Here is a 15,618-nt window from a genome sequence, read left to right on the forward strand (position 1 = left end):
CTGTAATCGTGCCTGTTCCCACACTGCACCAGTGTGAGCCTGAGGTAAAGGTGGAGTTCCACAATATGGGCACTGGCGAGGCTGAAATGATGTGGACTGGCAAGGCTGCATTGATGGACACTGATCAGACTGCATTTATGGGCACTGATCAGACTGCATTGATGGGCAGTGCAGTCTATATGTCTCTGTGGGGCAATGTTATTGCTGGTATATTGTTTTTGGAGCACTGCATATATATATTGGTATTTTACTAATAGCAATTTGGAATCCCTAGGAAACAATGACATCAAGAAAGAGAAAAATTGACTTGGTGTGGAGGATACTCAAAGAACAGTGGACTTATGATTACTTTTTTGTGCAGTACAAGGAAAGAGCTGTGTGTTTGATATGCCAAGATATAGTATCTGTGTTCAAAGAATACAATTTGCGTCGACACTATCAAACTCAACATAAAGATAAATATGATTGTTTGGTCGGAGAAGTGAGAAAAGATAAGATATTAAAAACTGAAATATATATTGAAAACTCAGAAAAATACTTTTGTGAAGCAGAAACAACTAAATACTTCATCACTGTGAGCAAGTTTTCAAGTTGCCAAGCTAATAGCATGCACTGGCAGACCACTCATGGAGGGAGAATTTGTTAAAAAATGCCTTCTTATGTTGCCAAAGAGATGTGTCCAGAGAAGGCCAATTTATTTAGTACAGGGAGTCTTTCAGAACCCTCAATTACATGAAGGATTGAAGAAATGGGAGACAATTTGCATCAGCATTTGCAAAAATCCCCCAAAACTTTCCTATTTTTCCTTGGCACTTGACAAAAGTAATGATGTTCGTGATTCTGCACAACTTCTAATTTTTATTATTTTTATTCATGGGATGAATGACTATTTTGAAGTCACAGAAGAGCTTGCTGTGCTGCAAAGCATCAAAGGAACAACTATCGGAAAGGATATCTATGAAAAGTTTTGCCAAACTGTGAATAGTTTGGAGCAGGACTGGGCAAAACTAGCCAGTGTGACAACTGATGGTGCCCCTAGCATGCTGGGGTCTAAGAAAGGAGTAATTGCTCACATTAACCAAGATCCAATAGCCACACACCGCCTCATCCACCAACAAGTGCTGTGTAGTAAATCACTGAAGTGGGACTCTGTTAAGAAAACTGTGGTATCTTGTGTTAACTTCATTACAAGTTATGCACTAAACCACAGACAATTTCAGGAATTTCTGTCTGAGCTAAATGTTGCCTGTGAAGACGTTCCATACCATACAGAAGTTTGTTGGCTGAGTCAAGGGAGAGTTTTGAAACATTTCTATGACTTACTTCCACAGATTACATCTTTTCTGCTTTCAAAAAACAAAGAAGTACCGGAGCTCAATAATGAGGAATGGAAATGGCACCTTGCCTTTCTGACAGATGTAACAGAGCTACTCAACAGTTTCAATGTGCAACTTCAAAGAAAGGGGGAGCTCATCTGTGATATGCAATCACATGTGAAAGCATTTAAAGTAAAATTAGGCCTCCTTATCAAACAAGTGAAGGAGGAAAGTTTCTACCATCTCCCCACAACTCAAAATCTGTTAGTGGAAAAATCCTTTGGTTGCATTCCCAAATAAAACATGTGTGGATTCACTGGAAAAGTTGCAAAAGGAGTTCCACTTAAGATTTAAAGAGCTTCATCTCCACAAACAGGACATACAGCTTTTCCATAACCCATTTTCTATTGACATTAAAAATGTGGATACAATTTACCAAATGGAACTGGCTGAACTGCAGAATTGTGACTCTCTGAAAGATACATTCAAGTCAAGCAGCCTTCCTAATTTGTATGCATCTCTCCCCTCTGAGACATATCCTAATCTCAGGAACCATGCACTCAAAATGGCAACCATTTTTGGCAGCACTTATGTCTGTGAACAGACTTTTTCCAGAATGAAACATCTGAAATCTCCAACCAGATCTAGATTAACTGGTGCACACTTGCATCACTTGTTACGACTAGCAGTGACAAATATGGAACCAGACATTGACCATCTCATTAGCCAAAAGCAGGTCCATAGTTGCCATTGAAATACTGGTAAGTTTGTTGATTTAACTTTACTTGTTCTTCATTTTAAATATTGTATTTGTCCCTGTATTGTTTTTTTACTTCAAAATAAGATATGTGCAGTACATAGGAATTTGTTCATAGTATTTTTTTTTTTTAACTATAGTCTGGCCCTCCAACAGTCTGAGGGACAGTGAACTGGCCCCCTGTTAAAAATTTTTGAGGATCTCTGACATAAATAATCAGCAATTAAAAGACAAGTAAATACTATAAAGAAGTTTAAATACCATTTAGCATTATCAGACTAATAAAATAAGTTAATATAATGCATGAGGGGGCATAATATAGATTAGGTGACCAAGAATACTTCTTCTAAGGATGACTTTTGAAAAGAGACCTGAAATGATGAAGTGTCAGCCAGGTAAGGAGCTGGGTAGAAAGCAGTCTGGATAACAGGGCAGTAAAATCTATAGGCTTAAGGAAAAGCAGAGCAAAGTTATCCAATACAGTGAGGATCAATAGACCAGAGCCAGATGCCAAGGTGAAGTGAAAAATAAAAACCACAATTGTTTTCTGGAATATCTAAGTGTGGACTGAAAATTTTCAGAAATTTCTGGAAGGAGAACTCAGTAAAAAACAAATGAATGAACAAAAACATGTTCTGGCGTCACAGCTCACAGCAACCTCCAGCTCTTGGGCTTACATGATTCTCTTGCCTCAGCCTCCCAAGTAGCTAGGACTACAGGCTACTGCCACAATTCTTGGCTATGAGGTTAGCCATTATTGAAATATACATTTGTGGGCAAATATAAGCCAATTTTATGCTTATATGCAAGCAAGCTCTGGCCATATCATTTATACCTTTTTTTTTTTTTTTTTTTTTGCAGTTTCTGGCTAGGGCTGGGTTTGAACCCACCACCTCCAACAGATGGGGCTGGTGCCCTACTCCTTTGAGCCACAAGCGCCACCCTATACCTACATTTTTTAATAAAATAAAATAAATTGTTTGATTAGGCATTAAATCTTGAAGCTAGATTTTCACACACTCACACACACACACATATGTATGGTGTATGCATGGGTATATATATATATATTTCCCCCCTCATTTCAAAAGTTCTGTCTTTACATTTCCTCATCCATTCCCTTTATTGTCTTAATCATCTACATTTTAAATTTGTTTCTGTCAAATCCATTAATTATTATTTTTTTTGAGGTTGCTGTGAGCTGTGACATCACAGCATTCTTTTTTTTTTTTTCTTTTTTCAATTTTATTTTTTATTTTTTGTTGTTGCAGTTTGGCCGGGGCTGGGTTCGAACTCACCACCCTCGGTATATGGGTCCGGTGCCCTGCTCACTGAGCCACAGGTACCACCCAATTATTTTTTTTTTTAATTAAATCATAGCTGTGTACATTAATGCAATTACGGGTTACAATGTGCTGGTTTTATATACAATTTGAAATACTTTCATAAACTGGTTAACATAGCCTTCACCGCATTTTCTTAGTTATTGTGTTAAGATATTTATATTCTACCCTTAGTAGATTTAACATGTACTCTTTTGCTGTGTGAGGGCTTCTCGAGTGGTTGGCAGTGCAGATGCAGAGCCCACTATTGAAATGGTATGGAGCAAGGAATGCTCTGAGTTGCAAGTAGTGACAAATTTTATTTTCTGCTGGCTTAAATAGCCAGCTGGTCATGTACACTCTGTTAAACTATAATCTTTTTCAATAAACAAAAAATACATCACAAAACATCATAAATATTTTCTTGGAACCTACTAATTAACTGATACTCTTTCTTCTATATCGTACGTACAACTGACATAAAACTTCTTATGTCTTTCCTGAACCATAAATGTTTGTTATTCTTAGGGGAACTGATGAATATCTCTAAAGTCTCAAAATGTCTCATACCATCTGGAGATGCATAAACTTCTTATTTTAATAGAGCATAGCCTGGAGGTACCATCAGCTTACCAGATGCATGTTTTTTCCATGCATCAGTCTCCTGACCATGTCACCAGTTCTGAAGTATTATCTTCAAGGCACTGGGCTTAATGATAGCTGTGTTCTCTGACATTGGGTTGTTATGCCCAAAAGCAATCAGGCTTAATAGTTTTGTTTGTGTAAGTGCAGCCTGGCCTCTATGAAACAGTGCCTGTCAAGCACAGAAGCTGCTCTCTGCAAAATGGCTTTTCTCTTTTAGACACTGAGACATATAGGATTTCATCCTATACCCTTGTAAAATGCACCATAGGTGTGGTCCCAACACTTACTCTTCCTCTACCCATCCTTCCCCTTCCTTGCCTCTCCCTCTCCTTCTTTCTTTTCATCTTGTACTAGAGTTGGGTTATAGCTTTCATATGGAAATGTGGGTGCTTATAAATTAGTTTCATAGTAGGGCTGAGTACATTGGATACTTTTTCTTCCATTCTTGAGATACCTTGCTAAGAAGAATATGTTCCAGATCCATCCATGTAAACATGAAAGAGGCAAAGTCTCCATCTTTTTTAAGTCTGCGTAATATTCCATGTTGTACATATACCACAATTTATTAATTCATTCATGGGTAGATGGACACTTTGGGCTTCTTCCATGACTTGGCAATTATGGATTGGGCTGCAATAAACATTCTGGTGCAAATATCTTTTTTATAAAGTGATTTTTGGTCCTCTGGATAAATACTTAATAGAGGAATTGAAGGATTGAATGGCAGGTCTATTTTTAGATCCCTAAGTGATCTCCAAACATTTTTCCAAAAGGAAAGTATTACTTTGCATTCCCACCAGCAGTACAGAAGTGTTCCCTTTTCTCCACATCCATGCCAACATCTATGGTTTTGTGATTTTTTGATGTGGCTATTCTTACTGGAGTTAGATGATATCTCAAAGTGGTTTTGATTTGCATTTCTCTGATGATTAAGGATGAGGAGCATTTTTTCATGTGTCTGTAGGCAGTGTGTCTGTCTTCTTCAGAGAAGTTTCTCTTCAAGTCCCTTGTCCACACTGAGATAGGATCACTTGTTCTTTTCTTGCTAATACATTTGAGTTCTCTGTGGATTCTGGTTATTAAACCTTTGTCAGAGCATAACCTGCAAATATCTTCTCCCATTCTGAGTGCTGTCTGCTTGCTTTGCGTACTGTATGCTCGGCTGTGCAGAAGATTTTTAGTTTGATCAGGTCCCAGTAATGTATTTTTGGTGTTGTTTCAATTGCCCCGGGGAAAGGGGGTCATTCTTATAAATTATTCTCCCACACCGATTTCTTCAAGTGTTTTCCCTGAACTTTTTTCTAGTATTTTTATAGTTTCATGTCTTAAGTTTTAATCTTTAATCCAGTGAGGGTATATGTTAGTTAATGGTGAAAGATGTGGGTCCAATTTTAGTCTTCTACAGGTTGCCAGCCAGTTCACTCAGTACCATTTGTTAAATAGGGAGTCTTTTCCACGCTGAATGTTTTTTAATTGGCTTATCAAAGTTCAAATAACAGTAAGTAGCTGAGTTCATCAATTGGTTCTCTATTTGGTTCCATACATCTACCTCTCTGTTTTTGTGCCAGTACCATGCTGTTTTGATCAATATCAATTTATAGTATAATGTGATGTCTGGTAGCATGATTCCTCCTGATTTTTTTTTTTTTTATTTCTGAGTAATGTCTTGGCTATTTGAGGTTTTTCTGATTCTATATAAAACAAGGTATTATTTTTTCGAGATCTTTAACATATGATAGTGGAACTTCAATGGGGATTGCATTAAAATTGTACATTGCTTTGGGTAGTATGGACATTTTAACAATGTTGATTCTTCCCAGCCATGAGCATGGTATATATTTCCATTTGTTGACATCTTCAGCTTTTTCTTTTCTTAGAGTTTCATAGTTCTCTTTATAGAGATCTTTCATGTCCTTTGTTAAGTAAAATCCCAAATATTTTATCTTCTTTGGCACTACTGTAAAAGGAATAGAGTCCTTGACTGGTTTTTTTTTTTCAGACTATTGTTGGTATATAAAGGTTACAGATTTCTGAGTATTGATTTTGTAAACTGAGATGTTATTGTATTCCTTGATCACTTCTAATAGTTTTGTAGTTGAATCCCTGGAGTTTTCCAGATATACACTTATATCATCTGTGAAGAGTGAAAGTTTGATATCCTCTGACCCTATATGATTACATTTGATAGTCTTTTCTTGACTGATTGTGATGGCTAAGACTTCCATTACAATGTTAAAAAGCAGTGGAGACAATGGGCAACCTTGTCTGGTTCCTGATCTGAGTGGAGATGATTTTAATTTAACCTCATTCAATATGATATTGGCTGTGGGGTTGCTGTAGATGGCCTCTATCAGTTTAAGAACTGTTCCTTCTATGCCTATTTTATTAAACATTCTGATCATAAAAGGATGCTGAATATTGTCAAAAGCTTTTTCTGCATCAATTGGAATAATCATATGGTCTTTGAATTTTATTTTGTTTATGTGATGAATTATATTTATAGGTTTACGTAGTATATTGAACCAGCCTTGAGAACCTGGGATAAAACTCACTTGGTCATGGTCTATAGTTTGTTTGATGTGCTGTGGATTCTGTTTGCTAGGATCTTATTGAATATTTTTGCATCAATATTCATTAGAGATATTGGTCTATAATATTATTTTCTTGTTGGGTCTTTTCCTGGTTTGGGATCAAGGTGATGTTTGCTTCATAGAATGTGTTGGATCATATTCCATCTTTTTCTATATTTTGGAAAAGGTTAAGTAATATAGGTACTAGTTCCACTTCAAAGGTTTTGCAGAATTCCGATGTGAAGACATCTGGTCCCAGACTTTTCTTTTTGGAGAGATTTTGTATAGTTGATGCTATTTCAGAACTTGATATAGGCCTGTTCAACATTTCCGCTTCATTCTCGCTAAGTCTAGGAAGGTGGCATGCTTCCAAGTATTGATCTATTTTCTTCAGATTTTCGTATTTCTGACAATAGAGTTTCTTGTAATATTCATTAAGGATTTTTTGAATTTTTGAGGAGTCTATTGTTGTTTCATCTTTGTCATTTCTGATTGGTGAAATTAGAGATTTTACTCTTTTTTTCCTGGTTAGGTTAGCCAAAGATTTATCTATTTTACTGACCTTTTCAAAAAACCAACTTTTTGATTTATTGATCTGTTGTATATCCTTTTGTTTTCAATTTCATTTAATTCTGCTCTAATTTTGGTTATTTCTTTTATTCTCCTGGGTTTAGGATTGAAAGTTTCTTTCTTTTCCAGTTGCTTGAGATGTTCCAAAAGTTGTTAACTTCCTCTCTTTCCATTTTCTTGAGGAAGGCTTGCACTGCTATAAATTTCCCTCTTAGGACTGCCTTTGTGGTATCCCAAAGGTTCTGGTAATTTCTGTCTTCATTATCGTTTTGTTCCAAAAATTTGGTGACTTCCTTCTTAATCTCATTTAGTCATCAGTCATCAATCCCAGCCATCAGTCAGCCTAACGTTATTTAGTTTCCACGTTTTTGTATGAGTATGTAGATTCCTTTTGTTACTGAGTTCAACTTTTATTTCACTGTGGTCTGAGAAGATGCAAGGAATAGTTTCTATTCATTTAAATTTACTGAGGTTAGACTTGTGACCTAAGATGTGATCAATTTTGGAGTATGTTCCATGGGCTGATGAGAAGAATGTGTATTTAGTCTTGTTAGGATGATACTTTCTGTAATTGTCTGTCAAATCTAATTGTTAAACAGTTAAGTTTAAGTCTAAAATTTCTTTGCTTAGATTCTTATTGGAGGATCTATCCAACACTTCCAAAGGAGTGTTAAAATCTCCAACTATTATGGTGCTGGAGGAAATCAAGTTGCTCATGTCTGTTAAGAGTTTCTCTTATAAATTGAGGCAAATTCTGGTTGAGTGCATAAATCTTAATTGAAATCTCATCATGTTTATTGTTATCCTTAACAAATATGAAATGACCATTTGTATCTTTCCTTCCTTTAGTTGTTTTAAAGCCTATTGTGTCTGTGAATAAAATTTCAACACCTGCTTTTTTCTGATTTCCATTTGCCTGAATTATGGATGACCATCCCTGCATCCTGAATCTATATTTATCTTTTAAGGAAAGATGAGATTATTCTATGCAGCAGATATCTGACCTGAGTTTTTGTTTCCAGTCAGCCAATCTGTGCCTCTTTAGAGGAAAATTTAAGCCTTTCATATTATTTGAAAATATTGATAAGCCTGGTAGTATTTTGGGTATCAAGTTTTTCTTTCTTTTTTTTTTTTTTTTTTTTTTTGTAGAGACAGAGTCTCACTGTACCACCCTCGGGTAGAGTGCCGTGGCGTCACATAGCTCACAGCAACCTCTTAACTCTTGGGCTTACGTGATTCTCTTGCCTGAGCCTCCCGAGCAGCTGGGACTATAGGCGCCCGCCACAACGCCCGGCTATTTTTTGGTTGCAGTTTGGCTGGGGCTGGGTTTGAACCCGCCACCCTTGGCATATGGGGCTGACGCCCTACTCACTGAGCCACAGGCACCACCGGGTATCAAGTTTTTCAATATTCCAGTGGACATTTTAAATCCTTTCACCTCTGTAGAAGTTGGAGTTTGATCAAAAGTTTCTGAGTGAGTTTCCTTTGGTGGTAGAGGATTGTGCTGTTTGTTATGGAGGATAGGTTTAGAATATCCTGGAGAGCTGGTTCAGTTATGGCAAATTTCTTCAACATGTGAATGTCTTTTAAAATATTTAATTTCTCCATCATAAATGAAACTCAGTTTAACTGGATATAGAATATGGGGTTGAAAGTTATTTTGTTTTATGAGGTTAAAATTCGATGAGCACCCTCTTCTAGCTTGAAAAGTTTCAGCAGAGAGATCTGCTGTCATTCTAATATTCTTTCCCTTGTAAGTTATGGTTTTCTTATGTCTTGCTGCTTGCAGAATTTTGTCCTTCATATTAATGCTGGTGAAGGGAGATGTGTCTGGGAAATGCCTTATTTGGGTTGAGTTGTGCTGGGGTTCTGAAACTTTCTGGTATCTGAGAATCTCTTGCCATGTTTGGAAAGTTCTCCACAATTATCTCTTGGAATATAGCATCTGGGCCTTTTCAGGAATTCCTATAAGGCAAATATTAGTTTTCTTTGAATTATCCCACTTTTGCTCTCCACTTCTATTCCTCTTTGAGCATTTGAGAGTATTGTAAAGCTTTGTCTTCAGTGTCAGAAATCTTTTCTTCTGCCTTCTCCATTCTATTACTGAGGGATTCTACTGTATTTGTCAGATCTTTGAGGGCTGCAAGTTCTGGCCTCGATGTGCCAAAATCTTTGGTGATTTTGTCTTTGAATTCATTGAATTCTTGAGACTTTTGAAATGCTCCTTGAATTTCTAATTCCAACTTTAACTTCATTCTATTAATCTTATTGTAATCCAAATTCTGAATTTGATTTCTGACAGCTGAGGCATTTGTTTACGAATGGGATCTTCTGGTGTGTCTGCCTTGTCGTTCCTTGAGGGAGTTGATCTACTCTGATTATTCATGTTGCCAGAGTTTTTCCGCTGATTTTGTTCCATGATTATTTTTCACCATTTGGCTAGATGAACAGATAAGGTGAAATTGTATTGGTGGCTCCTGGAGTAGTGATTAACCATCCCTTTGCCCAAGAATTAGGACCGGTGACTACAGGTTTTCCCCTATAGCTTTGCAAAGGACTCATACTGTACTACAGCCTGAGACACTGGGACCTGCTTGGTGTGGTATGGCTAAATAGCTCTGTCTTGTTTACAGCTGGTCTCTGTCTAATCCTAGTGAATCAGTAACTCTGGGTTGAGGTCTTAGCTATGGAGAAATACAAGCAACTAAGTCATGCCAACTCCCACGGGAAAGGAAAATCAAACCTTCCCACAACAAGACAACCCAGGTACCACTTTGGATGGTCTTCAGGTCATTGGCCCAGGTCAAGAGTTCCAAATCAATTTTCCCAGTCAGCACCCAGTCTCAAGTGGGAGAATTCAAAAGGTATCCAGCAACTAGATAGCAGATGTCTGCTGGCAGCTTGAGTATGACTCACTCTGGTGCTCTGTGAAGTCAGAAGGGCCCACCCAGCAAATGAATTAGTCCAGGAAGGTTGATGTCTCCTTCCCTACCTTGCACCTTTGTCATGCCCAGTCACTGGTAACCCCACAGGGCTATGACCTAGTTCCCTCCAATGAGAAGATGCACCAAGAGTTTGTGCCTGCCTGAATCACTGGGAGGTGTATGTCTCTTCGGCCAGGCCATCACACTCTGCCACCAGCCAGCAGGGGGAGCTGAAGCCTGACTACCTCAGGTGCTTACTGGAGGCTGGGGAGTTTCACTCATTTCCAGCCCCACCCCTGATTGATGTTGCTGCCACTTATATTCTCACAGAATTTGTGTTTCTGTCCTGGCTATATTCCCCTGTGTGTCAGGCACAGTTTGAATTCACAGAAACTGACTCAGCCCCACCTTGAACAGCTGCCACTGCACCAATTTTCACAGAGCTGCACTCTGTTGGGGTAGGCACAGTTAGAGCTCACAAACAGCTCTCAGTTCCTGCCTTTCCCTGGGCTGATACTGCTGCTATGTCTGCTTATGCCCCAGCTACGCTGTCCTGGGGGCCGGTTGCACCTTGGGGTCACAAAAGCAGCACTTCTGACTCAGCTCTCCTTGGGAGTATGTTGCCTCTGCATGCACAGTGATTCTATTCTCCACCCTGCTGCACCCACCCAGACAGGTACTGCCTCAAGCATACACTCTGCTCAAAGGACCTGCATTTCCATCCCAGGTCTTTTCTGCCTGTTGCCACCATGGAGCAGAGCCTTGGCTTCCTCTGCTTGCTAAGAGGTGGAAAGTGTTTCTCCAAAATATCACTAGGGGTGTGAGCCCTATTGTTCCCACTGCTGCACTGTGCCACAAGCCACCATCTCTCCCTCTCCCGTATGGCTCACTCACTCCACAGTCCCCACTTTACATCTGTGCCACCGATTCAGCACAGACTTGTAACAGCCCATGCCCTGTCCACACTTCTCAAGAAAATGCCCAAGAATCTGGACTCCATGGGGGACAGGCTTCCAGACCATAGGGTAAGAGTGGAGGGGAGTTCTGGGAGTTCAGAATTATGGGTAGAGTATATGTTTGGTTTTATGCCTGTTGGGATAGTGCCATGGCACACTAGTGGGTCCTCCCTGGGGAAGTAGTTCTAGTTTTTAGAGAGTCTCTCCCATGTGATAAAATAGAAGGAGATCTAAACTCTGGTCACTTGTTTGTAGAAAGTATACCACGAGCCCTTCTCATGGGGGAGAGGACTCCTGTTTGGTGATGGGTTTTGTACCTATTGTTTATTTCCTTGGGGTTGCAACTCACCTCAGCAAGGATTATGAGCACTCTTCAATCTTCTTTCTTGGCTCAGTTCCAAACCATCAGCTTACTTGCTAAACTGCTGTCCTTTATCTCTCCTTCTGGATGGGTGACTCTGTCTAAAGCTGGCTCCAGTCAGCCATCTTGCCTCCTCTGTCTCCCATTAATTCTTTATAGGAGGAGTCTTCAGTAAAAACTGTCTCAGGGTCCCTTGGAGGAGTTGCTCTATTTTGGTTCTTCATGGTGCCTGAATTTTCCTTTTAGTTCCTCCTCATGTGTGATTTCTTCTTGTTCATTTCCTTGTGCTCTTTTTCCTTCTCAATTCCTCCTTTGCTTCACATTACCTTCTCAGAGTGTATATGATGAAGAGACCTCTTGGTATGGGGGCAGAAGGTGGAGAAGGGTTAGAGAGAGCAAGGAGAAGCAAGAGTAAAGGGGGAAGGGAAGAGGAAAAAAGAAGGAAAGAGTAAGAAAAATAGAAGAAAAAAAGGAGGGGGAGATGGAATAACAAAAAAAAAAAATTGAAGAACAGAAGAAAAAGAGGCCAGGAAAGAGGGATAAGAGTGATAAAAGAAATGTCATTGTTCAACATGGTGGTTAGGCCATGCCTGTAGCTCAAGGGTTTTGAGGAGCTGGGTTGGTTGGGTTCCTCTAAATCAGGCTCTCCTTACCAGCATGAACACAGTCAGACTCTTCTTCTCCTAGTGTTTCCATGCCTATCACCCCCGTCACTTCAAAAGTAAAACTCAACCTTCATAACAGGTCAAAATTTTCATTTGGGAATGTGTGTTGTTCCCAACTGACTATTTCCACAGTGCCATGGATGTGGACCTAGCCTAAGCCAATCAGTACATTCTGTTGACCACAGAATTTTGTCTGGGCAAGACATGTGGCCCCAGACAATCCAATTTAATTTAATTTCTGTAGTTTTTCAAGGACTTTTTGAGGCTAACCTTTAAGAAGAAACTTGCAGCCCATGTGACCTGCAAGGATCCATTTTCATGTCATTAAGGGAAACAACTTTGGGATGATGTCAACTAGATGAAAGGCAAAGTGGAAAGTTAAAAGAAGCCTCTTCTTTGGGAATATAATTGAGTCTCTAAAGCAAGCATTATGTGAAGACAGTACTATATTAAATTTTCTAGTTCTGAAAAGAAAAAAATTCCTTTTCTATTTATGACAATTTTAGCCAAATTTATTTATTGTTATTGCCAACAACAAAAAAATCATTGTAACATACATTTGCCTATGAAATGGTTACTGCATCAGAATGCAGTGACTGCAAATATTTATAAAATTACATGGAACTCTTAGGAGGAAAAGAAAGATAGACAGAACCCTCAAATCAGATCAGAAGTACCTAGAGTTAATATATAGTGGAATGGGCGGCGCCTGTGTCTCAAGGAGTAGGGCGCCGGTCCCATATGCTGGAGGTGGCGGGTTCAAACCCAGCCCCGGCCAAAACCAAAAAAAAAAAAAAAAGAACAGAAAAGATTTAAAAATATATATATATATATATATATAGTGGAACACCAACACATCTTTTATGACACAATTGATGTCCAACTATTTTTATGCTACCAAAAATGAGATATCTGAACGTTTTGTTCCAAGAAATGTGGAGCCATTTCCAAGCACCTCATAAATCCTCTTCATTCTCCCTCTCTCTCTAAAGTAGTCAGATTATAAGTACTATTATTCATATTTTACGTAAGGCAGGAGCAATTTTAAACTCTTATAATTCCATTTATTTAAAAAGATGAAACTATTAACCAAAAAAAGACTAAATATAACTTGGCAGTGAGACATGTTTGTCCTGAGTTACTTTAAAGTTCAATTCATAGGCAACTAAATGCCTTTAAGTCTGTAGGCTTTTTTTTTTTTTTTTTTCAGTTCCAAAATGCCAAAAGCTGGTAAGGAAGTACCCGATGCTTACTTCAATAAAATCTCTTATGAGCTATATTTATGTGTCCCAGTTATACTATTCAAGCAATAGTGTCATCCCGCTAAATTTAATCAATGTCATTTTATGTACAGAAAAGCCAACTAAATAATGTCACCAACTAGGATAAAGTTTTGAGATTTTTTTTCAAAGATGATATCAATAGTGAATGATAAACAACATTGATTTATTGAAGTTTGTCCACCTACTCCACTTCCAGTATTTTTAAAGTAATAATGCATATTTTGAGAGCTAAAAACACCATAATGTACAGCAAGAAATCATTTACATTTATCAATTTAGACAATTTATTAATTAGTAGACTATCAATTACTGCTTAGCTAAGTATGAACAGCTAATTGTCTGATGTCCACAGTAGTCTTCTGTGAGTCATATTCTCATTTTGTAGTATTAAACATTGAGTATTCATTGGGATTACAGTTAGTAAACTCAAGCTAGGTACATTAATTATTGAATAGATATATCCTGCCCACACAGACTGTCACAAAATCTGATGCTTTAAGTTAATGAGCTTAATTTTCATGTATTCCATGACTGCTGTCTAAATAGTCAAGTGTTCTTTAAATATCTTTTTTTACACAAATGAAAAATGGAGTATCTTCCATAGACTTTCAAAAGAATAAATACTTTCAAATCTATTTTTTATAAAATCTCATTGAAAAGAAGTAATGTATTTTTGTAAAGGTAGATTCTTACACAATGTTACTGAAAAATGAATAAACTTTAACTCTTAAGTGCTTTCTAGATTTATATATGCTAGTAGGAAATTCATTTTGTAGTGCATATCTCTCAGTTTAAGCTATGAATTAAACTGTGTCCTAGTCACAAAAAGTCACCTTAGATACTGCATGATTATAACTCAGAAAAGTTAAATATTATTTTCAGTAAATTTTTCTTCTGAAATTTAGAAAGCCTCAATAATTAGAGGTTTCTGTGATTCAGATAAAAATTACTTTCAATTAAGCATTTTTTTGATAGAAATTAAAAACTGATATGTATTTCTTTGTCTTTCAAAAAGTTACAAGCTGATTTTCATATTAAAATTTTCAAATATATTTCGGTTCCTTTTAAAAATTGCTAAAAATGGGCTTGGTGCCTGTAGCTCAGAGGTTAGGGTGCAAGCCCCATACATTGGAGCTGGCAGGTTTGAATCCAGCCTGGACCTGCCAAACAGCAATGACAACTATAACCAAAAAATAGCCAGGTGCTGTGACAGGCACCTATAGTCCCAGCTACTTGGGAGGCTGAGGCAAGAGAATCACTTAATCCCAGGAGTTAGAGGTTGCTGTGAGCTGTGACACCAAGGTACTCTATCGAGGGTGACAGTTTAAGACTGTCTCAAAAAAAAATATTCTTAAAAACATTAACATAGTGATTTAGATAGCACTATTTATTTACTTTTTGCAAAAGAGACATATTAGTCTAGTCTAGCATAATAGTCTAGTTGCAGAAGTCAGATATTATTAAAAAATGATCAAATATTGAAAGTGTCATGCTACCTTAAAATTGGCATCACTTGGTCAGTGAATTACCTTAAAGAATTAAATGCTTCTACATTTCAATTAATAGCATATCTTCACTATTGTGACATAATAAATCCACTTCAAGTGTTTTCTTCAAAAGCAATAATTCTATATATATGCAAATATTTACACGTGTACACATATACACACACAAAACACATAGCAATGATGAATGCCACTCAGCAAGATGCCACTACACATCAGTGTGAACACAGCAGTGGAGCAATGATATACCAATATTATGAATTCTTACCAAATTGTTTGTACAGTACTGCCGACTTAAGTGCATGATAGCAAGTTAGTGAATTCAATTGTCAGACCTTTGTATGATGACAGCTCTGATGGCCATTTCAGTAAAAGAGTTCCAAAATTGCTTTGAGGGGTGAACTAAGAGAGGTGACTATAGTGATATTTAGCAATGAGATGTGTAGCACTTTTTCTAGGATGAGTTCACAAACTTAATTTTGTGATCTTGTCTATACTTGTTTACAAAGATGTTTATGCTAATGACAAAGGAACAAGTTTTTAAATTTAAAAATATTATAGATATAACCTAAATATATGAAGAATGATATAACATTATTTATAGAATTTTATGGAGAAATCAAACTAGTGTTTTTCATGTATTAGGTTATTTGTGGTACTTGTAATCTTTAATATTTCCTAGGTTTTACAATATAGTTGTAATATTTGTTTACAATAACTACATATTTTTAAATCAGAATATAT

The 15,618-nt window shown here is 37.4% G+C and overlaps 1 protein-coding gene across 5 annotated transcripts in view; it reads left to right on the plus strand.

Annotated features, from left to right (window-relative positions):
* The window catches only part of LOC128590134 (general transcription factor II-I repeat domain-containing protein 2-like), a 92,349-nt gene that overhangs the window by 54,227 nt on the left and 22,504 nt on the right, over positions 1 to 15,618 (plus strand). For all 5 annotated transcript variants that reach the window (XM_053597312.1, XM_053597311.1, XM_053597313.1 and 2 more), the window contains one exon: positions 275 to 2,077. In XM_053597312.1, coding sequence (XP_053453287.1) covers positions 627 to 1,616 — 990 coding nt within the window. In that variant the 5' untranslated portion in view covers positions 275 to 626 and the 3' untranslated portion in view covers positions 1,617 to 2,077. The remainder of the gene's footprint in view (positions 1 to 274; positions 2,078 to 15,618) is intronic.

This window comes from Nycticebus coucang, chromosome 7, assembly GCF_027406575.1.
Source record: "Nycticebus coucang isolate mNycCou1 chromosome 7, mNycCou1.pri, whole genome shotgun sequence".
In the NCBI taxonomy this organism is placed as follows: Eukaryota; Metazoa; Chordata; class Mammalia; order Primates; family Lorisidae; genus Nycticebus; species Nycticebus coucang.